We start from the raw sequence: 27,238 nt of genomic DNA on the forward strand, positions 1-27,238 counted from the left end.
GGCAGCGGTATCTGCCCGAGGTCTTCTGCCGTGAAGACAGATACAAAGAACTCATTTAATTTCTCTACCATCTCTAAGTCTCCTTTTATCTCCCCTTTCCCTCCCTCACCATCCAGAGGCCAACCGCTTCTCTGGCTTGTTTCCTGCTTCTAGCGTTTTTGAAGCTTTTATTATTCCCCTTAATGTTGCTGGCCATGTGTTCCTCATAGTCTTTCTTGGCCTCTCATATCACCTTCTTACATTTCTTTTGCCACAGTTTATGTTCCTTTTTATTCTCCTCATTAGGGCAAGACTTCCATTTACAGAAGGAAGCTTCCTTGCCCTTTACGGCCTCTCTAAATTGGCTCGTTAGCCATGTGGGCACCCTCCTGGACTCAGTTGAGCCCTACATTCTTTGCGGTATACACTTCTGCTGGACCTCTATTACCGTTGTTTTAAACAGCCTCCATGCACTCTGGAGAGACTGGATTCTTTTTACCTTCCCCTTTCAACCTCCTTCTAACCAGCCTCCTCATTTGAGGGAAGTTCGCTCGTCGGAAGTCAAGGGTTTTTGTGAGAGATTTGCCCGGTATTCTTCCCCCGACGTACATGTCGAAACGGATCACAGCATGGTCACCGTTCCCCTAGGGTTCAGTAACAGTTTTAAGTTTTAATAGTTTTCAGTTTTGTAACTGTTTTCAGTTTTGCATTACCATTTTTGGTGTTGAAATTTTTCCTTAATTCTGTCCATCAAATCTGTATTTTCCTCATGCAAACAAGGGTTTAACTAGTCAATAGTTTGCATCACCTCTAAACCGATTTCAGACACTCAGTTAAAAGAACCACCCAAAGTTCTTAGCAGGTAGAAATCTTGCAAATCTACAGTGCAAACTTATATTGATCAAAAGACCATGTTCCAAAGACTCTACAGTCAAAACATTACTGCCATGGGCGATGGATATTCTTGCCTAGAAACATCCTTATCCTACTGTGCCCCTCTTACTGATTTTTCTACTATCCAGCTGCATATAAATATAAAATTCTAAGCCATGGAAACACCTAAATATTCCAGCCCGTGTTTTCCAGACTGCAGAACGTGTGCATCTTTGGTATACAGTGCAAAGCTTTATTGCTTTGCAATAGGGTACAGCATCCATTTTTCTCTTCTAAGGAAGCGTGTTTTCTAAGAGACCCCTACTTAGTGGACCTTCCCTAAATGCAATCTGGATGCAATGGTGATTAGCTGAGTGCAACAGCAGGAAACAAAGCATGCACAAGTGTCCATCTTCATTTCACCACTGTAGGAAAAAACGGTTATTGAAGTGCTGTATTAGTCATCAGTTTTTCAAAACTCACTGTTTACAGATCAGCACCACTGTTTTCAGCACCAAACTCCCCAACAAGAAAATGGTCTGTACTGATTTGCAATGAAGAAAGATCATTCCAGATTTATTTTTGGTTGAATTCCACATAGAACAAGAAACGTAGTCAAAACGATTGTTTGCATGCTGAATGAGTTTTATTTAGAACCAGTTTATAAAAATAAAATACAAAATAATTTGAAAACAAAACTTAAAACATTTACAAAGCCTTGATATGATACAAATGGGCGAAAAAAATAACTACAACTTTATGTACAAATGACCCTTACAAAGACTCTATGCTCTTCTGCCAAAACCTTATGTTTTGAAAAGACCAAACAGAACTATAAATAGACATCCAAGTTGAACTTTTCAAAATAAGAGGGAAAGAAAAAGGTTGGAGTATTTTGACGACACTAAATAACCTCTCCAGAACAACTTTCTACCTAATTTTATCATCATTGTAACTTATACTTGAGATGCTAATTGTTTTCTTATTAAATAATGAATGTGTATTTTTTCTAATATAAATATTTCATTATTTAATATTTTGAAGAAATTTAGAATTAAGGAATAGCTCCCAGCTTCAGTGGTCATTTCTTATTTCAAAGCCTTTCTTGCCTTCATTTTTGGATACTTTTGTTGTAAATAATGAGGAAAAAAACCAAATATAAAACATGATCTGGTATTGGAGTGATCCTAAGACAGCAGATGTTTGGGGGGAGACTTTGAGAAACTTGACTTCTGCTCTGCATTTCAGAGGATGATCTAGATCCACAATGCTGCTGTTCTGGACTTGAAAACCTGTGCAAAATGCTTTTTTAAAAGTCTGTCTTTCTGATATGAATGAATGCAGTTGAGACCTAGCCCTCATATTTGACAAGACCTGGGCTATCACACTGTCTTTTATACAGAAGTTCAAGACTTGCCTTGGTGTTAAAAGCTCTAGCATACTGACCAGATAATAGATTTCAAAATGAGATGCATGTGCGCACAATCTATTCCAATTTGATGCAGGTTAGTGTCCCTGGGGACTTATTTGCTGTGTCACCTTTAACTCTGCTCTGAAGTGAATAAAAGCGAGCTACATTCTTGGCCACAGAAACTGACTTCCTCAGAAGAGCAGTGTTATAATAGACTGGGGGGAAATTTTACAATGGCACCACAAAAGTGTATGCTTCACGGTTTGAGAGGAATTCTGGTAAGTATACCTACTTTCTCTAAGCTAATTCTTATAGGCCATTATAGGCAATATTTTGGCTAGTGACAAGGAAAATTATGCCTGCCTAAAAACTGAGGAAGTACAACATAATTGGCCAGCACAAAGTTAATAAATGAAGAACACTAACAGGTGACATTTGCCATAGGAAATATCTTGTTGAAAACCCAAGAAGTAAAATGTCTAAATCCACATAGACTGAGATTTCAGAACAATTTATTTTTGTCAGAATGAGTATGCCCGTTAAAGCTTACCTAGATGTTGCACTGCTGTCTCTAGCACTAATGACAGCTGAACCATTAATCCCATAGTCTCAGGGGTTTGGCAGTTATGTGCAAGTTTTAGACATAATGGAGCGCACCACAGTTTAGAACTCCCTCTTAGCAGGATGTTATCAAAGTCCTTGTGACCAATTGTTGCCAGAGGAAAAGTCTATTCCTTTGAGTTACCTACAAGCAAGTGGAGTAGAGCTTCATTAAAGGCAACTTGCTAGTCTAAAGTAGCAGCAGTTCTAATGAGATCTTCTAATACTCAGGGTTTGACCATTATTATTTGTAGTAGATACTTTATTACTAGAGAGAGAACAGAGACCAAAACCACTTGAAGACATGTGAGAGTAGAGAAATCACTACATTAAAAGAAACTAGACCACAAACTATAAGCTTCTATGTACACACACAGCCTGCTGTGATTATAATTATATAAATGAGTATGGTATAGGCAACGCATTCGCCTAAGATCTTGTAATCTGAGTTGCTATTGTTCAATCTTATTCAATAAATGTTTTTAAAACAATGTTTCTGTGGGGTTATGAGGGGAAAAAAATCATATTAAGCACAAGGCCAACCTTTGGAGAAGCTGTGTCCATATGTAGAATTTCTTGCTATATGTTTATCAGTCAATTGGTTCACTAAAATACAAGCACAATGATACATGTATTAAGTATCCAATTTAAGGCCTGTGCTCACTGATCCCACTAACCTGTCCAGTAACTAGCTGGTGAGAAGAACAGGCAACATAAGCAAGAAACAAAAGCATGAATTCTCCCTTCCTTGCTATTTCATTGCTGGTTTTTTAAAATAAAGGAAGGCTTTAGGCACTATACTAAAGTTTCACAGAACCAACCAAGGGCATTAAGAGAGCCTTAGTTGTTATACCTTTCACAGCTCAATCCTTATAAACAACAAGAACATGTCAGAGGATGTTATTCACTGCATGAGATTTCCCTCTCAGGGTAACTCCTAGAATCTCCAGATGCCAGTATTCCCTATGCGCACCCATGCTGATCCGAGTGTGCCCCCCCCCCACATACACACAGAGCAGCATGCATTTAATACTAACACAGGGAAGAGGATGCATTTTGCTGGATCCTTTCACTACTTAAATGAAAGGAACTTTAGGGGAGTCACTTCATCTTCTGCATAAGAGGTCTGATCTTAGGATATAAGAATGTGTCCAGAGACTCTAGTACAGTTCATCCATTCCCTGTGCAAGGCTGGCACAAGATGATCTGTGCCAGCTAGCCTGAAAGACTGGGTTGCCCTTAACATAAAAGCAAAAAGTTCAACTGCAAGAGACAACAAGCAGCATATTGATTTCGAAATAGTAGTATATAACCTGGGGGCTCATACCTGCAAAATGACTACCATCTTCCCATTAGCCTTAACCGGGGGGCCGGGGGGGGCACACTTCCACACTTTGCAGTATTGTGCCTATAAAAGCAGCAAAAAATTTTTACACCTCACCTATGCTAATCAATAAGTCGGCCTATGATTTTATATGTACCACTTTTAGAAGATTAATTTTCAGCAGATAAAATAAAATGTGTGCAAACAATAACTTCATTAAACAGAAGTAAGAGAACAGATTTTAAACTATAGGCACAGTTATTCTTTCACACTCTTAAAGGATGTAAATAAATGTCAGGCATGTATCAAAGTCCCATGCTGTTACCAGAAGCTGCGTTCTTTGTTTTCTGTAAACAATTACAAAGCAATTATGAAAGATCACTTGTCCTGTTTTATAGGAGGACTACTGTAGACAAATCACACACTGCTTATTAATCTGAGTTTGGTGTCATGCAACATTACAGAACTTTTTGAAATTATAAAGAGTAAGAAGTAACAGCTAGAATTAGAGCAGATTTAAATATTGACTGTCCCTTTAAATTAATGAAAAAGAGGTATATGCAGAATTCTATCAAATCAACAGCCAAGGTGTTTCCTACATAAACCCATATACTATCCAATTAAAATCAAAGAAAACATGAATTTAAAAGGCCAAATTTAGAATTCCATGTTTTCTTATTGCAATTTAACAACAGTGTTAAGGGACAGATTTGATCAAATGCAGAGATAAAAGCTTCTCAGTTTCTTCTCTTTCCACATCATGGGACTACCGAACTTACTATCAAGTTATCCTGCAAACATGCAATAGATGGCATGGTTTCTACTGCCTTCCCTTTCCAGATGGCTAGGTTATGTAGCTAGGTAGTTACTTTCCAGCCACAATTTAATACAAGGATCAGTCAGCTTCTATCAGCTGCTTCTTAAAGATAAGTGTGATGTTTGCCTTGCAGTATCTCTCTAAATTCTGCGAGTACTCACAAATGTCATTTCTAAAGTATGAACTACATAATATAGCAGCCTCCAAATGATATTTTTTACAACTGTGCAAAAATGCTGTAAGGAACAGCTTGGAAAGGAGCAATTTTTGCTTCTTGTGCAAGTCTCCAGGCTAGAACAGAGCCCCAAAAGTAGTAATGCCACCAATGTTTTGCAGAATAATATCAACAGTTTAAAGCTCAGGAATCTGTGATCCCATAATTGCTCTTGACTAGCATTCTCCATTAAAGTGAAAAAGAGAGTAAAGAAAGTTCCTACAAAAAATTTAATTGGTTAGAAGCTGCTGTTTCTGGAAAAGTCCTTGCAGCTTGTTATGACAGTGTTGTGCAACTGTTCCTTGCCCTGGCTTAAGCAGTGTGGAAAACATATCTAACTTATTCTGATTAAGCTCCAGCCACACACATTCATCCTTAACCATCCCTTGTAAAGTACTTTGCAACAGCAAAAGGCCCAGCCGTGCTGTCAGGAAGGTCATAACCTTTTCACTGTAGCCAACAGTCATTGGGAGGTCTTCGAGATCAGGTACTGTATGCCCAGCATAGAATGAGGGGAAGGGCAGGGAGGGGGTGAAAGGGGGCAGGGCAGAACAGGGTGGCAGGCGGGGGAAGGGATCAGCAGCACCATATCCAAACACCCTTCCCAGGCCTGATCCACCTGCATGAATCAAACCAGTCTTGCACCAGCAATATCCCTGGTGCAGATCTGAATTGACCTTTTGTCACTGCTGGGACTTACCCTGGGGCAAGGGCCATGTCCCCTTACAGCAAAAAGACCAAGCAGCCAAAAATCTTCCACAGGATGCAGCATAGCCTGTGCCAGCATCATTGCAAGGCCACATGGGAATTAAGGTAGGACAGGGCTGTTCATTTACAGATGTAAGTTTGAGATTTATTCCTCAAAATGAAGTAGATTAATAATTCCAATTAATTCCATTAAGTAATGAGAAGTTATTTCATTGTGGTTTCATTACTATGCAGCAAATGCATGGCAATCAAGTTTAATTCACAATATGTTTTTGGTTCACTTCCTGCAGTGGTAAAAAGTTATAGAGAAGTCAACGTAAAATGGAGAAACAAACCACTCATTAAAACAAAATGAGAAGGCCGATTTAAATCCACTCTGTTAATTTAAAGCTTCATTAGTAAACAAATGGCTTTCTAATCATGACTGGACTAGTACTTGCCATAGTGACACCCTTGGAAAATTTAACAGCTGCTGCACTGAAAGTGCACAAGAATTATCCTGTGTTTTTCACAATTACTACACAGTCTGTCCTATTTCTGTTTGTATTTTCACAACACGGAAAGAAATACAAACATATTTGAACACAACACAATGGGATATTAATGCCAGAGTACATATAGCATATGTAAAAGGAATGTATAACAATATTTTAAAGTCAATGCATAGGATAGGTATCATTTTGTCCCTGACAAGAAAGAAGGAAAATAAGTCTTTGGAGTATGCACCTCTCTACATGCAAGGGCAACTGTTTTTCCAAAGCTAATACTCTGAATGTGTTTATGAAGGGGTTCCTCCAGAGCTGTTCTGGAAGTATCACTTCCTTGAATTTAACATTAAAAAATCTCAAAACTGCAAATATGGCAAAAACAGTTTAAATAGGTCAGAAACAAGAAAATTAGATTTTGTTTCTTCTCCTTAACGGAATTTTAGAATCCAGATTAATGTACACCATAAATTGTCTTGGGGAAACATCAGAATAAGCATTAAATTCTATAATTTAAATACAGCTTTGTAGTTTCAAAACAGATTTACCCCAAGGTAACATACCCTCTGCCTTAAGTAACTAGAGTTACTTAAACTCCCAATAAATTATTCCCTGGAAGCACTCAGGCACTCACTCAAGATGGGGTAGGTTGGATGGAACAGCTTACGTTCACCTGAGATATCTTGGGATATCTTGCTTAAATGGACATATCCCTATAAATATGCTAATAACATTATAAATACGTGAAGAGGTCTTGGGGGAAGGGCTGAGAGTCACAAAAGATTCTCATAAAAGTTAATATAAAATATGTATTTGTGAAATACAAACATTACAAATTTAGAAGATGCAACTGACTACAGCAGTGCAGGAGGAGCTCAAAAGAATCAGGTGATGGCCTCCAAGAATCGGAGAAGGAAAACAGCTGTTAAGGACAATTTTTTTTGTCAAGACCAAAATAAAAATACAGACTTCTTTGTTAAATATTGATCTATTAATAATGTATATCAGTCAACGGATAGTGTTATGAAGAGCAATGGAACTTGAAAGCCTCATAGTAAAATGGAAGGGTGTAAAGGCATGATAAAAAGACAAAAATCAAGAAAGGCAGATAAACACACAGTTCCTCCCAATTCTTTCAGTTTCATCCAGAAAATTAAAAATGAAGTGACAAAGCCAACATAGAACACTGAGTTGCTGATCAACTGTTATCCCTTCCATCCTGAACTGAGAGATGAAGAATATTCAGCTTTGTGCATGCCAGGAAATGGGAGCTGCAAGGCCAAAGGTATTTAATTCAGGCACATGACTGAAAGAGTACTGCATTGTCTATGGTCTATAATGCTACAAATGGAAAATGAGGGAGTAAGGAATTCTATAGAAGCGTATGTATATATATTTATAAATATTTATAATATATAATTTACCATGAGAACATGCAATTATTGGTATAGCACCTATTATACAATATGATACAACAACAGAATAGAACTTTTAAATCATACAGTTTCTAGAGAAATAGCAGGTATGCTCTCCCTATTGCATTCCTTTGTAGTGTTTGAAACCTGAATGAGGCTAAGGTTCCACACTGTGCTACATTATTTATGGGAAACAATATACACATTTTAGAGTAAAAAATCTCCAACACATTCTGACAGAACAAATGAAATTCAGTGCAGCTTCAATGCGGCATTGGAAATGCATTAGCTCAGATAGAAGATATTCCCTTTTCCATCCAAAGATACTATTTTGGCAGCAAATGAAGTTAAATAAAATAAATTAAAATGAATAGATGCTGACTACAGGTATATGACTATAGCAAGCAGATCAGTAACTACCAAAACACTCCCCCATACCTAGCGTCCCCTAGTTCAGGTGCTCATGCAGAGAGCTGGTTCTATCCACTGGAAAACACTCCTGCTTTTTACTCTTCTGATCCACAGTCAATTTCTGGATGTAGCAAAAGAAGTCACTCCTATAAGTATCATACAAGGAAATCTAAGTAAAGCTTGGGATACCTAGCAGCCACCAACCTTATTTAGAGAGCAACATTTCTGGGGAATGGAAGACAATCCTGAAACATAAGTTTTCCAAGGGTTGCTTCACATATTTACAGTGTCACTAAACACAAGGGCTCCTGCTAAAAGGAAAATGTAGGGAAGCTACAGAGTTGTTGGCTTCTGCTACCACATCACCCCAATAAGCATCTGAAGCTAGGTAGCCTTACATGCATACATGGGTAGCCCCATGCATACTGGGGGAAGGGCAGACAAATGCTTTCTTTCCATACAGCTTAGGTTTAGGGACACTGAGATGTGAGAAACAATTGCCCTGTAGGTTTTACTGTCAAATATTGTCTTCCAGATTTTGAAAGAAAATGAAGTAATTGCTGCTTCTACTATGTGTGCAGGTTCTGCAGCCATTTTGGAGTAGAAAATTAAAACTTCATTTTCTTTCTTGGTTTAGGTTACATTCTCAAGTAAGAAGTCCAAGTAAAGTAAACATTTCTGTTCTTCTTCAGTACTGTTAACACTGGAGAGGAACATTGCGAATAAAGTAAATTAACTAAATATCTCACCTGTCAGCTATTACACTGGCTCTCCTTTGTACCTTAATAAACTATTGCACTTATAGAGTAGTAATTATAGGAACACTCCAGGGTCCAACCTTTTTTAAAACTCAGGCTGTAATTTTGTCTCCAGATGCATCATTATTACATGAAGAAAACCTGGAGGACAATATCATTGCTCAAACAGTTAACACACAAATGATCAAACTGGCTGATGATCAACATCTGAGCAGCAGTTAACAGAACATTATGGACCTGCAAATACCATTATGGAAAATTATTTTCAGAAAACCTTAGAATTTATGCTTTCAATCCTATGCACAGTTAAATAAACATTAAAATGCCACTAGTTTCAATAGACTTCTATGCACTAACTTTGCACAGGGTTGCAGCTTGCAAATATATAGAGGTATAAGATGGTGGTGGTGTGTGTGTGTGTTTGTTTTAAAAGGAGGGAAGTAATAAACCACAAGAGTGTGTGGACAATGAGCAACTTGGAAACAGATGTGTGAAGCTCCATACTGAAATAAGAGACACCCAGGAATGTTGTTGTTACAGATAACCTGCTTTCTAAAAACTCATAACTGAATATTACCTTAGATGCAACCATTTCAGATTTTGCAATGTTCCTTCAGAAAAAGTGTTAAGGTCACGTTGCCATAGTTAATAAATAAAATTAAAATCTTATTTAAAACACTCACCTCGGAGACAATGTTAATTCTGAATGTTTCACACACCTTGGACTTTCCAGATGCTCCATCCCTGCCCTCTAGTCTCCCTGATCTGTTTGCTGCTTGTTCTTAGGCAATGCTTGCCCACTCTTATACAAAGTGGGTCTTATAAAATAATTTATCTTAGAGTTACTTTCCTTTGAAAGTCATGATGAACACTGATTTTGAAGACTTTTTCTTTGCTTAAATACACAGTACACAGACACAACATGCATCGGATTAAGGAGGGGGCTTTGACACCTGACAAGACTCAGTTCCTATCTGCTAAGTTTACTGGTTGGTTTGCTCTTCCCTGTGGGAGATTTAATGTTAGAGGAATGGTGGCAGGAGCCACTAGATCCTTTTAAACCATTCTTGCTCAACTTGTTGTAGCAGTGCTCTTGTGGACAGGATCTTCTGGACGATGAAGAGCCTGAAAGACTAGGAGGCGACTTACTCCTTCCAAGATGTGGGGATGAACTCCTCTGGTCATGGTGCGGCCGCCCACTCCGAGATGATGAAGAACTGGCAGTACGGGGCAACGAAGAGCTCCTTGGAGAGGCGCTGGGACTGCGTCTGGGAATGACTGGGCTTTTAGGTGGTGTTTTTGGGCTATGTGGAGATCCTGGACTCTTACACTGGGAAGAGCTCCTTGGTTTTTGAGATCCATTCTGAAGAATTTGAGCCAGACGAGAGATCAGGTCTGAATCAGAACTGCTGCTTCCTAGCACTTTGTACCTGCGTAACCTTGAAAAGAAACGAAAACTGATTACTTTCACATCCTAATCTCTTGCGCCATGGCAACCTATGGAATACACACTTTGTACAAGGATGTATAGCTATGCTGTTATATACTGTAAACAAGAATGGATGTATCTTAAGTATCCACTACAAGATGCAGAATCTGGTATGTAGCACTCAATTTCATATCCTAAAATAAATCTTTAACCTGAATAAGTGTGGAGGTAAAGCTTTGAAAGCCGACCAGGTCCATAGGTGGGAAGAAGTGGTTATCAGTGGCAGCAACTCCAACAATATCATATCCCTCTTCCTGGCCTCAATTCACCTCTGCAGGTCCACTCGGAATTGTGCCAGCCACCTAACAGGGAAACAGAACCCCATGGGACTCTACCCCCCACCCCACCCCACCCACACACAGTGCAGCCTCTGTTGGCATGGTTGCTTCAGCTGATTTAGTTAGGATTGGGCTGCAAGCATACTTATCTTTGATTACCTTTCAAATAACTAGATGTGAATTCAAGAGCACAATCCTAGGCTTATCTACATTGTCTTCAGTGGGGCTTACTCTCAGGACAGTGTGTATAGGATTGTAGCCCAAGTGCACTGAAATCTAGAAGCTGAATATTTTAGAAATGTAAAGCTAAGCTTCTATGAAGAAGTAGCTTATTTTCTTCTTCAGTCAAAACTTTTCTGAAATTTGAAATGGGAGAGAAACTGGATAGACGTTTATACATATACAGTCAATTCCAGGTAGTGGAAACCAGAGTACCTCTATGTCCATGACAATAAAGAGGTGGTGACCATTTTGGTTGGCAACCTTCAGTCTCGAAAGACTATGGTATAAGCCTACAGCACCCGGTATTCCCAGGCGGTCTCCCATCCAAGTACTAACCAGGCCTGGCCCTGCTTAGCTTCCGAGATCAGACAAGATCAGGCATGTGCAGGGTAACAGTTGCTGCACAAAATCACACAAATCTATTTCAGAGATGGATTTCTTTGTTCTCTGTTAGAATGATTATTACCTAGCTTCTACTCCAGGTCTCATTGGCGGTCTTCCGGGTGGCGGTCGAGGGAAAAACTGAGTAGAATTTGAATTGCTAACATGATCTGTAGTAGTCCAAGAGACAGGTCTTGGAATTTTGCTCTTTCTGGACTGAAGACTGCTTGGTGACAGAAAGCTTTCCTCCTCCTGGTTGCGCAAATGAGTGTCCAAGGTCAGCTTGGAAAAGGAGGACAAGACAAAATCCTCAGAAGGCGGTAAGGAGCCAGTAGCTACTTTTTCCTTCAGTGACTTGTCAGAGGCACTTGAGAGGTCACCAAGGAAGGATTTGAACTGTCTCTTTTCAACTAGTAATCTAACCAAATCTGTTTGATGGGCCTTTTTTAGGAACAACTTCTCCTTTGCTGAAACAGGAGAAGAGGACTCTGACGAGGAGTCTATTTCTTGTGCTAAAACTGGAATACGACTCTGCCTGGCTACAAATGGCGATCTAACTAAATCCTTCTTTGACTGATAACAACTCTCATTCTCTGAAATGCCATGGATCAGTTCTCCATTTTGGGGAACATTTTGTTGTTCTTTATTCTCTTGATGCAAAAAGGTGGCAAGATTCACGTGCTGGCATTGCAGTTCTTCAGCATGATCAATATCCCCCTCATCATGGAAGCCATTTTCATGTACTGGTACTACTTGGCTTTCCTGTTTATGTGCAAATGGATCAGTACTTCTCGATAAAGAAATATCTGATGTTTCAGCTGCAGATGGCTTCAGTATCTCTTGCTTTGTATCATCATTTGGCAATAAGCAGGAAGTTATTGGCCTCAGCTCTTCAGGTTCAGTAGCAGAATGAGCTCCACCCAACACAGATTCTGTGTTTCCTGGAGCAGGTGAGCATGCTCCTTTACTTTGTACTTCAATGGCATCTTCATAGGTCATGGGAAGCTGTCCATCTTCCTCCTCTTCAAAGACATTTGCAAGTTCTTTCTCTTCCTGTTTCCTCATGCCTTTTTCAAGTAGGTCTTTTGGGCTATGGTCTTGGATTCCAGCACCTTCCCCACCATTATCTTCCTTGTCAAGTGCTTCTAGGTTATGATCTAACTTGAGTACTAAATCTGTTCTACTGCCACTAAGAGCTAATGGGTCATTTGCCACAACCAACCCAGCTAGATTCTCCTTAGGGGAGGAAAGTTCAACTGTATGTTCCATAAGCCGTGGGTCCCGATCCCTCTTCTCTGGGTGTTGGCCATAGTAAAAACTCTCAGAAGCAGATTGTGTGGATGCCATTGATGGTCTGGGTATTGTAACCTACACAGAGAAAAAAAACGTAAATATTATCTTAAAGTAATAACTTTTCTTAGCTTTGAGATTATCACTTGTTCATACTGTAAAGTCTTCTTATGCTGAGGACAATTAATCATTACTTTGCTTTTGCAGGACTGGTCAATATCTAGGATATGTGTGCTATACTAAAACAGGCACAATCTCTACTGAACACACCAAAATAATAACAGAAGAAATGTTAGTTCATATTGTTAAAACTGGCAATACCATTAAAGTTATGTGTAGTAAAATCTCAGCTGTAACTCAGATTAATCAAAGTCATTAATCTCTTCTCTACCAGTTCTAAAGGTCTACTCTGACTACTGTTCTCTGTTGCCTTTGATTTGGCTCCCTCTATGCCTTAGAGTTCCAGGATACTGTTTTCAAATGATTTTGTTCAAAATTTGCATGAAAACCAGCTTTTTGTCTGCCTCCTTCCTATTCTTTGGGGTTCTGTTCTTTGTTTCCTGCTATTCTCTCTGCTTGCTGTTCCTGAATGATCTCAAACTGTATTATATGTGTATAAATATTTAATTATCACACAGAGGCATTTGGCAGTTACTCTCTACTCCAGAACCCCTTTTTCTGCAATCCAATCACACAACTTCAGCTGTTGTTTAATATTTACTTGGATGTCTCCCCACCATCACAAATTCCATGTGAAAATTGCTTAATTGCTCATTCATCCTAATCTTTCATTTCCTTGATCACTCTCTAAATTGACATTCAAATCCACTCTCTTAATGTCTTCACTTTATCAGGGACTTCTCCCTCTCCTTTGTCCCCATACTGATTCTCTCCATCACAGAGTCATGTTGCTTCTAGCTTTCGTCCTGAGTACACTTCTGTACTGCAGCGAGTCATGGACTCTTTGCTCGCAACAGGAGAGGAAACTGAATGCTTTCCACATGCGCTGCCTCTGACGCATTCTCGGCATCACCTGGCAGGACAAAGTTCCAAACAACACAGTCCTGGAACGTGCTGGAATCCCTAGCATGTATGCACTGCTGAAACAGAGACGCCTGCGTTGGCTCGGTCATGTTGTGAGAATGGATGATGGCTGGATTCCAAAGGATCTCCTCTATGGAGAATTCGTGCAAAGAAAGCGCCCTACAGGTAGACCACAGCTGCAATACAAGGACATCTGCAAGAGGGATCCGAAGGCCTTAGGAGTGGACCTCAACAAGTGGGAAACCCTGACCTCTGAGCAGCCTGCTTGGAGGCAGGCTGTGCAGCATGGCCTTTCCCAGTTTGAAGAGACACTTGGCCAACAGTCTGAGGCAAAGAGGCAAAGAAGGAAGGCCCATAGCCAGGGAGACAGACCAGGGACAGACTGCTCTTGCTCCCAGTGTGGAAGGGATTGTCACTCCCGAATTGGCCTTTTCAGCCACACTAGATGCTGTTCCAGAACCACCTTTCAGAGCGCGATACCATAGTCTTTCAAGACTGAAGGTTGCCAATAAGAACAACAAGAAATAACATTCCAAACATGCAGTATTTATACTCAGTTTCTTCAATAAAATCTTGATTCGCATACCGGTACCTCCTTGACTATAGCAACATAACTTTCCCTTGTTGTACCCAAGCCTGTTCACCTATATCCAAAATTCTGACAATATTAGAACTTCCATCTTTGTCATGCTCAACTTGAGACATTGGCAGAACATCCTGGAAGAGAAATCAGCATCAAAGATATAGGACTAGACTGAGAGAGAAATCAACAGAGGAGAGCAAATTTGGGAGCCATCACCAGGTGTTAGCGGAAGTCTTGAGACACCACAGAGGAAAAAAATGAAAGGGGATAATGGGCATTTTCTGAATTATTACTGTGTTCCATTTACACTGTAGAGATTTATCTTAAAAAGTTGGTAACTAAGAGCCATGTTATAAAAAAAAATAAGTTGATGGAAGATGTTTCCCTAGATGCCTGAAAATTGGCTGAGGGTTTGTGGACACTCAGGAAACACATTTGGAGGCCACAGGGAACTGAGTAAAAATCCCCTTCTCTTTGCATGAAGAGAACTTCTTCCACAAAATGAGATGCTTAAAATACAACTCACATAATTTTCTGAAACACTGTCTAGTCTCAATTCTTCAGTAGCAGTTGTCATTTTGGGTTGTGTGTTCATGCATCTTTCTAGTGATAATTAAATGAGGACTTGCTAACAGTGGTTTAAACTTATATAAGAGAGAATCTCCTAAGATGCAAAATAAGATCCAAATATGACACTTGGTTCATAATTATCCTTTATCAACCAGGTTGCTAAAGTTTCTTGTAGATATTTGTTAGTGTGCTTATTTGACTGTTGCTCTGGTTTTACATTTTAAATTTTTTAAAGGTTTTAATTTGATGTAATTTAGGTTTTCCAGTGAGGGGGGAAAAAGACGGGGACAGTATTTTAAAACAAACTTATGAACAAGTAAATGGTCTCCCTAAAGGAGTTTATACTAATAAAAATAATCTAGAAACTGGGATCAGCAGTGGCGTAGCTAGTGAGGGGCGGGGGGCGGTCCGCCCCAGGTACCAGCCTTGGGGAGGTGACACCACAAATTACCCAACATCGCTAACATCGCAGAGGTTACAGGTAACCCCATCATGCTATATACCGCTGGATGTGGAACTACCAGCTGAATGCAGTGCAAAAAACCGGAGGAAGTATCTCCTTTCCATCAAAAGCTATAGCCAAAAAAAACAGGAAACCAAAAATGCATGGAGACTTGCATGTTGGCAACCTTCAGTCTCGAAAGACTATGGTATCGCGCTCTGAAAGGTGGTTCTGGAACAGCGTCTAGTGTGGCTGAAAAGGCCGATTCGGGAGTGAAAGTCCCTTCCACACCGGGAGCAAGTGCAGTCTGTCCCTGGTCTGTCTCCCTGGCTATGGGCCTTCCTTCTTTGCCTCAGTCTGTTGGCCAAGTGTCTCTTCAAACTGGGAGACCTATGGAAAGTAAAACCGAGCCATATTGTGTGTTTACTCGTGAGTAGGCAAGCGTGCCTTAGTCCATCTGAAAGGGCAGGCTGAGAGGAATCCAATGACACCAGAATGGTTCCTATCCAATGAAAGCTGCCCCAAAAATACACCCAAGAAGGAAGTCCCTCCCTCCAAGCAGGCGAATGTATTGAGCCCTATGGAAAGCGAAGGTAAGCCACATGGTCACGTTTACTCATGGGTAAGCAAACATGCCTTGGCTGCTGGTCAAGTCAGGCAAAGGGGAATGCAAGGCTGGCTGCATGCTCCCAATCTGATGAAAGTGGAGCTCAACAACATCTCCAGACGGCAGCATCCCCCCTGCCCCAGAATAAAACAGAGGCTTCAGCTGGTAAGGTGGGCACTGGGGAGGGCTGAAAATCTCACTGATTTTTTTTTGTGTGTGTGGGGGGGGGTGTTATTGCAAGCAGGTTACAGAGAAAATGCACTTGGTGAAACAGGGTTAGCTTCCCCTTATTTAATTATCTGTTTTTCTTTAATTTAATTATTTATAATTATTTTATTTTGCTTGATGATGGCACTTACAGCCATGACATCACTTCTGGTGGGTCCGGGACAGATTGTCATTCTAAAAAGTGGGTCCCAGTGTTAAAAGTTTGAGAACCACTGCCTTAACTCAAAACAGGCCAATGAGATATCGGGGGGGGGGATGACACCCTAGTGACCAAAATTCTGGAAATCGTGGCTTTTAGGAATAACACCATCATATTATATACCATTTGATGCAGAATTTCATCCATTGCTTGTGGGGAAATATTCACTGCATTTATTTTCTAGCCATTATTATTATTAATTTCATGTCATGACTATTACTATCTCTGTTTCATCTACCTCACAAGGGGAGGTAAAATAAGGGGAGGAACCATGTACACCACCCAGAGCTGCTTAGAGGAAGGGTGATATAAACATGTGAATTAATTAATTAAATTAATTAATTAATTGATAAATTAATAATAAATAAATATATTATGTCGTATGGGGTGACACAAATTTATGGGCCTCGGGTGTCAAATGACCTAGCTATGCCTCTGGGGATCAGTAGCTATTAGTGTGCTACAGGAACTGCTGGTTATCCCTGTTACAACAGCAGCAGCTTTGAGTCAGTCTTTAAATAATTAGTTCATGTGAAAACCATGAAAGATTTGACACAAACAACGACAGACACTAACAAAGTGATACTAAGGGACGTGTACAATGAAAATGAGCTGAGCATGTGTGAACTCCCACTAGATTTCATGTGACAAATATAGATTCAGTTTTAAGACTGAAAGAAGAAACATAAGTTGTTTTATCATGTGCATCTTTTCCATATTATTCTAATTGTGCACACGCTCATCTTAAATTTCCATAAAAAAAGATAAGGTGGCAACATCCTGGTATGGAAAAAAAGTAATACTTTTGCACCTAGTCAAATTTACTAAGCAATGTTTTATATTACAGTTACAGTTACACAGACAGACAGAACAAGATCAAGTTGTTCCCAAACAATTTCTAAGATTATTTTAATAATATTTATCTCCTGCATTTCAGACATGCACTCAAGATAACTTCCCTGACTCCTCCTTTTTGCCCTGCAGCCCATTTTAAAATTGTATTTGATTCATTTCTTGCATTGCTTTAAGCAAGTTGTGTTGCTCATCTAAATTTAGCCTTTATTACTCTTAATTGCTGTTTCTTAATATAAAATATTCTAAATTTTACATTCATAGTTGTGAACGCATTCCATAGCTCTTTCATTATTTCAAAAAAGCAACCTCAATTTCTCCTTCTGAATTGTAATACAACAGCCCAAGCCTAGTAAAAGACCCACGCTAGTGTGTGGCGCCAGTGCATCCAGCACGGAAACAGAAGCTGCTGGAGGTCTCCTTGGGGGAAGGGGACACTCATTTCCTTACCCTGGGAAAAGCCCTAGCAACCTCTATGGGGCTACATAGATCCATGCCAGCGGTATCACTGGCACAAATCTGGGCTGCCCTGTGTCAGGCTTTCAGGCCCAGGAAGGGGATAGGATGTGTCGGTAGCCACAGCTGCCTCCCAAGTCTGAACCACCCCCTCCCCACCCTCCCCCTGCTTGTAATGCTTCCTCCACCCCCTTTCCACCCTCCCCCGTCACCCAGTGGGGAGCCTGCTCCTATGGGTGAGGAATTCTGAGTGGCAGCGCCAGAGCAGCGTATGCCTTGCCGCTGTGGGCCTCCACTCTGCCACAACATGCCTTACGACATGTTTGCAACAGAGTGCATCCCAGTCCATCAACACTAACTGGCATAGGATTGGGCCATAAGTTACTTTTTCACTTGAATAAGGGAGCTTCTGCACAAGGAAGTAGTAGCGTAAGGTTGTTTTGCACAGAAATCCAAATGGAATCCAGACTAGGTTTAGCGTGCTGTACAAGTGCACAACGAGGCAGATGTAACATTTCAAATGTAATTGCTGTGTGATATCCAGAGCATGTGATTGAGCAAACACACATAGATCAGCGCAAAATGCCACTTGCTTCCACATCCACCTCTTAGAATACAACCCTGTAAAAATTCCTCCATTTCTGACACAATTTTTCCTAACACACAGGATTATAAAAGTATATTCCACCCCAGGGACACAACATGAAATGCATAAGACTATTACAACTTGAAAAAGACATGAACATGTTTTGCTGACTTCATTTATATCCTGCATTTCTTCCATGAAATTCAAGGCCACCTTCCATTCAGGCAATAACCAATTCCATTTAGCTTCATCAAAGTTGCTGCATTATGTGCCCTCAGATCATGCAATGTTTCATTTTCCTGGTAACAGAGAATTTTAAACACTGCAATTTCAACATGAAAAGAGATTAGAATTCAAAAGGTCAAATTAAGAAGTACCCAAATGTAGAAGAGGAAGGCCACCTGCTGCTGCAGAGAAAGCTGATCATTTGATTCACTGACATAATTTTTACAATAGTACATACAGCTTCACTTGACTTATAAAAACTAATCATTGATCTTCATCAGCAACAATTTTTAATGGGAAAAGAAATCAAAAACATTATCAGATGTGTTATTTTAAACAAATGTTTTGTATATAAAACAATAAGAGGGTTGTGCAGAAAAAGTCATTTGTATGTGCCAATATTTATGGTTACGATGAAATAAGATGACAGGTTAAGCAACACTGCTTAATAGTCATTGCAAGCAGAAGTTACTCAGCTGCTTTTAATTAGTGTGGATATTGTATTTTTAGTGTTTTAAACGATCATCCTATGGCTAGCTAACACTGTACATCTAGTTTTGCTCAAGTGGATCAACTAAGGGCACAATCCTAACCATGTCTACTCAGAAGTAAGTCCCATTTTGTTCAATGGGGCTTACTCTCAAGCAAGTGTGGTTAGGATTGCAGCCTTGGGAGACAATTCACAGCAATTTAAATCTGCAGAACTTTGTCACTGACTTTGTACTAAAACATACTACCTCAGCCATAAATACAGTGAAAAGTGACTGAAGAAATTTTTTGTCTGTGTATACTACGCATAAAAGAGAAGAGTAATTCTATACTACATTACAGGGATGTTGTGAGAATTAGATAGTAAACTGTAAAGGATCAGAATGCCTGTTGGTGTAAACATACTATGCAAAATCTGCTTCAAGATTTTGATCTAAAAAAACAGATGTTGATACACCTACTAAATACAGCCTGCATTTTGCAAAATTGGGTGCATTCTGATGGCTACTGTATATTCCCTGCCTTTAGTCAGAGGTTGGGTCAAATATGAGAACAGGACAGCTTCCGCATTCATGAACTCTGCCACACATTAGGCTTGACATTCTTGGTTGGAATACTTATTGCTGTTATGAGGTAGATTGTTCTGTGTTTTAACTGTTAAATATTAAAATGCTTCCATCCCTTTCCCCAAAAGTAAAATTTAGAGTAACATGAGATCAAAGCAAAGTAGCTGAGAACTGTATGACTTGGCAAATAACTGACACAGTGTAGTTGCTTTGATGAAGATGCATTCACCTGCTGGAGTTGTGCTTTTGAGATGCGAATGACAGGGGGAAACTTGTTTCCACCGGGAATGACAGGAAGTTGCCTACGGGCAGCTGACCAGGAAGAGGAAGAGTGACTCTCTGCCGACTGACTCCTTGGAAAATCAGCCTCTTTCTTAGGGTCCGGGTGGGTGGTGAGATGGGCTATAGGGTTCAGGGTACGGAGGATGGGGCTTGAAATTCTTGGGATGGAGAAATGCAGCATGTGAGGTGAGTTGAGCTGTGAGAACAACATGGCAGGGAAAAGAGAAAATGTTTCAAACATAAATTAACACCACTTAATTTTGGTTGCTCTACGACTATGTAATACTTCATTTCTTCCTGTAGTTAACAAAGCAAAGGAGAAAACCAATAGTCTTAAAATATCTGTAGGGGAAAAAATGCAGAAACAACCACACAATGATTTAATCATGACTTGGTAATACCCTTTCAGTTTTCATTTAATTCCTCTGGTATAATTTCTGTAAACACTTCTGAATCTACTTGTAAAAGATATTTCCTGAAGTGTTTCCTTCACGGACATTGTTTTACTAGCACAGTCACATAGTGCTGAAATATACAGAGTGGCAAACTAACTAATGCTCCCATTGTTGGGAACTCACTGTACAAACAAAGGTTACTCCATGAACAGAAAGAGCATTCTGCTCGGGGGGGGGGGGCAACTTGAGTTGATGGAGGAAGCTTCAGTTTGTGCAGTGAGCTACCAATGACAGACACGCTAGTTGGAATTCCATCCAATGTGTATACAAAACAGGAGTATACCCTGTATATCTTTACAGAATTGAGGCAGTTTTCAGATATATGTACACACAATTGGCATTTCAAAATCATGGAATGAAATAAGGTGCTTAGATTGTTAAGTCTACACTGAAGACACCATTCCAGATGTAAGCACTACTGCAATCTATATGGATAAAATACCCAGAACTATTGTACATGGAATAGAACATGTGTATAACATACCAGGATGACACGTCTCATTATTAACTAAACCCCTCACAACAAATTTAAGTGAAGTATGTATACCCTGGGTAAGCACTTGTAATCATGCTAATATGTGATTTGTGTGACACTTCACACCTTTGAGAACTGTGGATATCATGAAAATGCATGCTATATCCCAGGAAACAGTTCCTGCAAAGCTTTGTCAATTACTATCCCCTTCTTAAAGTACCAAATAATTCAATTTTAATCAGGGTACTTATTTTAAATAGAATTTTGCTTAGACTTCAGATGTTATGTTTTCAGAAACTGATTTCTTACATTGTCTGAATACAACCGAGAGATATTAGCTGTTCACTTACTGGAGTAAGAGCCCCTTCTGCTTGGGCCTCCATCAGACTTGTGGGCGTGACTGCAAGGAGATGGCTAGCAGTTCCAACTGGGAGTTCTAGTTGATCTGCAGTACCACAATGTTCAACAGCTAGATTCAAGGTTGTTCCCACAGCTGTATTCTTGGTATAAGCTCTAAGCTTATCGTCTTGTGGTGACTCCTCAAGTATTTGAAGTACCTCAGGTTCCTCATCAGAAGGACTTCCAGTTATTTTATGCCCTAAAACTCCATTAGTCCTGAAATCTTGCAGATCCCGTTCCTTATCTACTATCACCCATTCTTTAGAGTCAATTTCAGGCTGACAGGAGCTCAAATTGACAGCTACATATCCATTGCTAACAGCACCATCACCCTGTTCTGGAGAACTGCTGGAAGCAGGCTTGGAAGCTTCAGGTAGGTATTCTTCATCATAGCGCCAAACATGCTCATTGGAGGCAGTGACTGCAGGCAGTTTCTGAGAAGCAGCAGCAGCTTCCTTGCCAGCATTTAACTCTCTTTTCTTCTTCTCCATGCTAGAGAGAAATCAGTTACATACAAGAGAGCAAATGATTATCATCAGACCTGAACAATGTAAAAGCAGAGAGCAACAGGATTCTTAATATACATATAATTTTCAGGTCATTTGCTATTTTTGGAAAATATCAAAAGTCACTAGACATCTGTATTTCCAATGGACAATTTAATCAGCCTTTTAGAACTTGCCTCAAATTATACAGACTTGCTAGTCTTAAAAAATAGACTCGCCCCCCCACACTAAAACCTGGGATTACCTTCCAAACATTTACAGAATCAATCATATGACATGAATTAACAGCAAAATATGTGCCAAAGAACCATCAAAAGGATGACTCACTATAAGGCATACAACTGCAAAGAAAGCTCAGCACACAAAAAACTGTTACGTACCAGATTTCCAGAAATTTATCCGTATCTGGCTTTGATTCCAAGGTGAGACGTTTCTCCAGTTCAAAACTATGGATTGATCTTAACTTTCGCACCAAGGGGACATCCCGGTCTGGCTGTGTCTCTGAGCGAACTCGAATTGGAGAACCAAGGCTTGGTGCATTAAGCATGCCATTAATTGGCCCATGGCTGTTTTCCTCTTCTGTAGCAGCCTGTTATAAAACACGTATTTCATTGGGGTAACAAAACAGGAAAAAAAAACAACCAAATACAGTGGATGATATGCCAGCTTCTATCAAAACACTGACAAGGAAGTTATTTCAGTTATATATGAAAAATATGCAATACTGTGTGTAGTCAGAAATTATCTGAAACACAGATAATTCTAAGCGTATAGATCCCACTACCACACAAAAGGAACTGTTCTAGGTACAAAGCTTTTGTAGAAGACAGCAGTGGCTTGACCACCTTTATAATATGCTTCCCACTACCACACAAAAGGAACTGTTCTAGGTACAAAGCTTTTGTAGAAGACAGCAGTGGCTTGACCACCTTTATAATATGCTAAGGGAAGCATGTAGGCAGGGAGGTCATGGCACAGAAGTGGTGTTTTAAAAGCCTTCAACAACACAAAAACCTATACTCACATGCACAATCCAGGTCTCTAAAAAAATCATAATGGGTCTTTTTTGAATTGAAGTTTGTATAGTCCACCAAATATACTAGGTTATAATTATTAAGTAATGACTGTCTTTACAGAGCAATTTTAACTCAGTATGCTACACCAGCATTGGATAACTGACAGCAGCTGAGAATCAGCATAAAGTACATATAAATACATTGGGATAAAAAAAAATCTTTAATTCACAAGTGTGCAGATAAACTGTTTTAGCTATCAAGAAGTAGATTTGGGGTGATAGCGAAATACTGTCACGCCAATGTCAGCTCAGTATGTTATGCCAATAAAGGCAAGTTCAATTGTAACAATACAATAGTAACAAGATTTTAAAAACAAAGCACTTTCACAATCCTAGGATACTAGTATATGGTGCAACATAATTAGGAATATTGCGGTTCTGGTCCACTCCATCTCAAAAAGGTAAGAACACAAGAAGAGCCCCACTGGACCAGGCCAAAGACCCATCAAGTCCAGCTTCCTGTACCTCACAGTGGCCCACCAAAACCACAGAACTGGATAAGAGCAACTGAGGGCACAATCCTAATCAGTACTTATGCCAGCATAGGAGCCCGGGGAGGGTCGCAAACGTGCCATAGAGCACGTTTGCACCTCCATGGGAGGAAGCTGCATTGGCGCATCTAGAGGAAGGTGCATCCATGGTAGGAAGCCTCTGTGGCGGCTTCCTCCCCGCCGCTTGTGCCAGCGCACCCACGCCAAAACAAGCAGCAAAGGTAGTCGTGGGGGGCGGGGAGAAGGTGGGAGGGCGGGCAATGGGTGGAGAGTGGGCGTGCAGGGAGCCCAGGGGCGGGACTGGGACCCGGCAGTTATGCCTGATCCCAAGCCCTGTCCCTGGGGAGAACAGAGCGGGTTCAAGCTGCTCCGCTCTTCTCAGACTTGCGCCACCTCCAGAGGTGGCGCAGGTCCAAGGAGACCCGTTGGGGCCAGCAGCCCATGCCCAGGGGTAGGGGGAAGAGCTTCCCCTTGCCTCTAGCTGAGCCGCTGATGGCCAGAAACTCGCGTTGGATGCAGCGCAAGCCTCCTGGCTTGCCTGCTCCAGCGCGGGTTTGTATTGCGCCCTGAAACGATCAGATGAAAGGAGCATCTTCCCTGTGAAAAGGTGCTTTAACTTCTTTACAGCGCAATCCCATCTTGCACTGGAAAAGGCAGCCAGGAGGCCTGCACTGTACCCAGCGCACGATAGGGGCCTAAAGTGGCTCAGCCAGAGGCAAGGGGAAACTCTTTCCCTTACTGCTGGGTAAGCCACCAGAGCCCCAATGGGTCTCCTCGGACTTGCACCATGGAGGTGGCATAATTCCAAGGACAGCGGAGTGGCTTGCAGCCGCTCTACACTACTTGGGGAACAGGGTTGGTATATGGCATAACAGCAAGGTCCCAGCCCCGCCTCCCACTCCCCACCTGCCCCACAACTGAGGGGCAGGCTGAGCTTGGCTGATGAAACCCATCCTGTCCAAGTCAGCGTGGATGGCCGACACATGTCCCTGCACTGGTGCAGCTGACTCTTGAGGAGGTACGAATGTGTTTTACAGCATGTTTGTGACCCTCCTGGGCCTCCTGTGACCGTCCCTTGTGCCAGCCCAAGGTGCACTCAGGACTGCGCCCTTAGTTACCTTTTTTTGGGGGGGGGGGGAGAGACAAGACAGGAAGACGAAGGATGTTACAGTAGTTTATAAAATTACAGAAGGTGTTGTGTGGAGAGAGGAATTTTCTCACATTTATCTTAAAAACTCCGAGTCATCCAACAATACCACTTGGCATTAGGTTCAGGATAAACAAAAAGCAAATAATTTATGGAATTCAATGGCACAGAAGGTCCTGTACAAATCTAGTAGTAATAGCCATTTTCCCAGATGACATTCAGAAAGAGATTGGGCAATTTCATGAAGAATAACTCTGACAATGGTTATGGATAGCTAAAAATTGAACTTCCATGTTTAAAAGTTGCGTAAGAGATGATGAGAACAGATGAAGAGGCTAGCTCAATCACACCCTGCTTATTGAATTCATAGGCATCTGACTGGGTATTGCTGGAGAGAGAAAGGGTACTTTGATTGGAGTCAGGAAGACAAATAATATGTTGACAAAGCAAACAACTGTTGAATGTTAGTGTCTACACAACTACAGCACTTACTTTATGGACGCCCAGTTGTATCTTATTCCTATTTGCATCCATCTCCTCCCACACATCCTTTTCCTGAGGACGATGATGTCCAGGAGATTCTGGTAACTTCTCTGGAGAGATCCCAATAGGGATCCCATTCTCACCATCACTGAGCTGCTCATCTGGAAACACTTCATCTGTATTTTCTCGCATCAAGTCTCCAGGGATTGGTGTGGCATTGGCAATTCTATACAGAAGTGAAAAACAACAGTGAAAATGTATCAGTCCAAAACAAGCTGTGTTGGCCGAGGGTCACAAATGTGTCTTAAAGCAGAAGGTCTGGCAGAAGTATTACAAATATTAGGATGTACATTTCTTTAGGTGTAGCCCCACTGATTGTGCTGAAAAGGAACTCACAAAAATAGGAAATTGCTCTGTTCTTCTAAAAAGATGGTGAAATATACATCCAGCAGATAGTGCTATCTGAATACTGTACCATGACTCTACAGTTTGTGCTCTGAAATCACTCTGATAATATCAGTATCACTGCAGATTTCTCTGCAAGTTACTGTTAATTGAGTTATCATTACTGATGCTTTAGACTCCATTCAAACCACTTTCTAAATGGTAAACAGGTAATTTGGTTGCCATAATATTCAGTGCTATAAATATAGAACGATAGCCTTGCCATATTCATACAGGGAATTGCTAAAATCTGTGGGTAGCAAAAGCCCTGATTTTATTTTTAGAGAACAAAATTAATGAACTCTAGAAATATGAGAGATATTTCCCAGCAAAATCTGGAGTATTTACGTGTATCAATATCAGGTTGTGAAGGGAACAGATGGGCAAAGAAGCACCTGCTAATTTTTCCTTACCACAAAACTATTAAAAGGAACAAAAGCCCACTCTTTTAGATCAGCAGTTGGCAACTTTAGAAGCAAAAATGCAGGCAGATATATGAGAGAGCTTCAGGTGCCACATTATTAACATGCTGACATGAAATGAAAGTCCCTAATATACCCTATTGCAGCTGGGGTCAGACGAGTGTGCAACTGAGGAGTAGTTGATGTGGTGGTGGTAGTTAGAGAGCCATCCGTTCCACTCTTCTCCCAGTCAAAAGGGTCACTTTCAATCACCCCAAAAGTCTTCATGCTGTTGTCGAAGACAGACATGAGAAGCTAAAGAAGTAAAAGAAAGAGTTTATAGAGACCCCATCCATTTTTGTGGGAGAGTTACCAACGCTCACAGTGAATCTTGTAAATTTTGGCTCTCCTAAAATATTCTGAAGTTATGCACAGGCCTATCTGTCATACAAGACATATATTCTAATCAAATTATAGAACTATCATTATTCATCTGGTAAGCAAAGGACAATTGCAATTCTAGTATTACGTTTTTTTCTTGGTTTAATGGGATCCCATTATGCCCACCCCTCTACCCCGTTACACCCACTCTGCCAACTCACCTCCGTTGGCAGGCCTCTGTTGTCCTGCTGCCACACGTGGGGCCTCCAAGGCCTCTCCAGCAGTGGTCCAGAATCACGTGACACCGTGTGCTTCGGGAGCAAATTTCATGACAGCCAGAAAGTGCATTCTGCCACCAGAATTCTGGCAGCAGGTTCTGGTTCTGGCAGCAGAGACAGCCAATAGTATTGGGCTATTCATGTAACCTTGCCAGAGACAATTCACTGAGAATCTAGTATTCCAACTAATAATTTTCCCACTGAAAGGTTATGCTGATAACCCTATTTTCTCATTCCATTAATGGAATCTGTTCAACATTATGAGGCAATTCCATTAACAAGATGAACATTATGTTGAAATCAACCCTTACAAGAAGTTAGCACAACATTCTTATCTGCAACATACACGCTTCCATCAGAAAGTCAAAGACGTTGATGAGCCATAGCTCAGTGGTAGGGCACATGCCCTGCATGCAGAAGGTTCAAGACACCCCTAGAATGCCAATCCCTGGTATCTTCAGGTAGAGCTGGGAAAGATCCCTGTTTGAAACCTGGAGAGCTGCTGCCAATCAGCGCAGACAATACTGATGAACTCCAACTCAAATATAATAAAAGAGATGATGGCATGTCACACAACACATTTTCCATGCTGGCTGCTAAAGCAGCAATACTACTTCATATAATAGGAGACTGTCAAACATGTTTGTAAAACTGTGAGCCTTTTTAATAGGTCAAGAAAGCAGGTTGTATATCGATATAACCAAAAATATATAACCAACGAAAAAACTTATACTATAAAATAAGATTTTATTTTAAAACCATACCTGGTAGTCAGGTTTGGTAAAATAATCTAAAGTTGAAATGTGATCTAGAAAGATGTTAAACTCTTGAGGAAGATGTTTCAGCATCAGATGATGATCGTATCTCTCTTTAATGGACCCCACTTGTTCCTATGAGTAGGAAAACAAAATAATGACCA

At 40.6% G+C, this 27,238-nt stretch overlaps 1 protein-coding gene and 1 pseudogene across 3 annotated transcripts in view; both read right to left on the bottom strand.

Annotated features, from left to right (window-relative positions):
* Nucleotides 1-1,491: 1,491 nt before the first annotated feature.
* Nucleotides 1,492-27,238, bottom strand: part of TTBK2 (tau tubulin kinase 2) — a 74,840-nt gene continuing 49,093 nt past the window's right edge. For 2 of the 3 annotated variants that reach the window (XM_066631117.1, XM_066631122.1), the window contains exons 9-16: nt 27,084-27,209; nt 25,818-25,975; nt 24,825-25,041; nt 22,000-22,208; nt 21,065-21,605; nt 19,732-19,980; nt 11,451-12,733; nt 1,492-10,434 (exon numbers count right to left, since the gene is read on the bottom strand). In XM_066631117.1, the coding sequence (XP_066487214.1) occupies nt 9,966-10,434; nt 11,451-12,733; nt 19,732-19,980; nt 21,065-21,605; nt 22,000-22,208; nt 24,825-25,041; nt 25,818-25,975; nt 27,084-27,209 (3,252 nt within the window). In that variant the 3' untranslated portion in view covers nt 1,492-9,965. The remainder of the gene's footprint in view (nt 10,435-11,450; nt 12,734-19,731; nt 19,981-21,064; nt 21,606-21,999; nt 22,209-24,824; nt 25,042-25,817; nt 25,976-27,083; nt 27,210-27,238) is intronic. The other variant, XM_066631130.1, reaches the window with a different exon arrangement.
* LOC136637249 (5S ribosomal RNA) lies at nt 11,272-11,391 on the bottom strand (annotated as a pseudogene).

Source organism: Tiliqua scincoides, chromosome 1 (assembly GCF_035046505.1).
Source record: "Tiliqua scincoides isolate rTilSci1 chromosome 1, rTilSci1.hap2, whole genome shotgun sequence".
In the NCBI taxonomy this organism is placed as follows: domain Eukaryota; kingdom Metazoa; phylum Chordata; class Lepidosauria; order Squamata; family Scincidae; genus Tiliqua; species Tiliqua scincoides.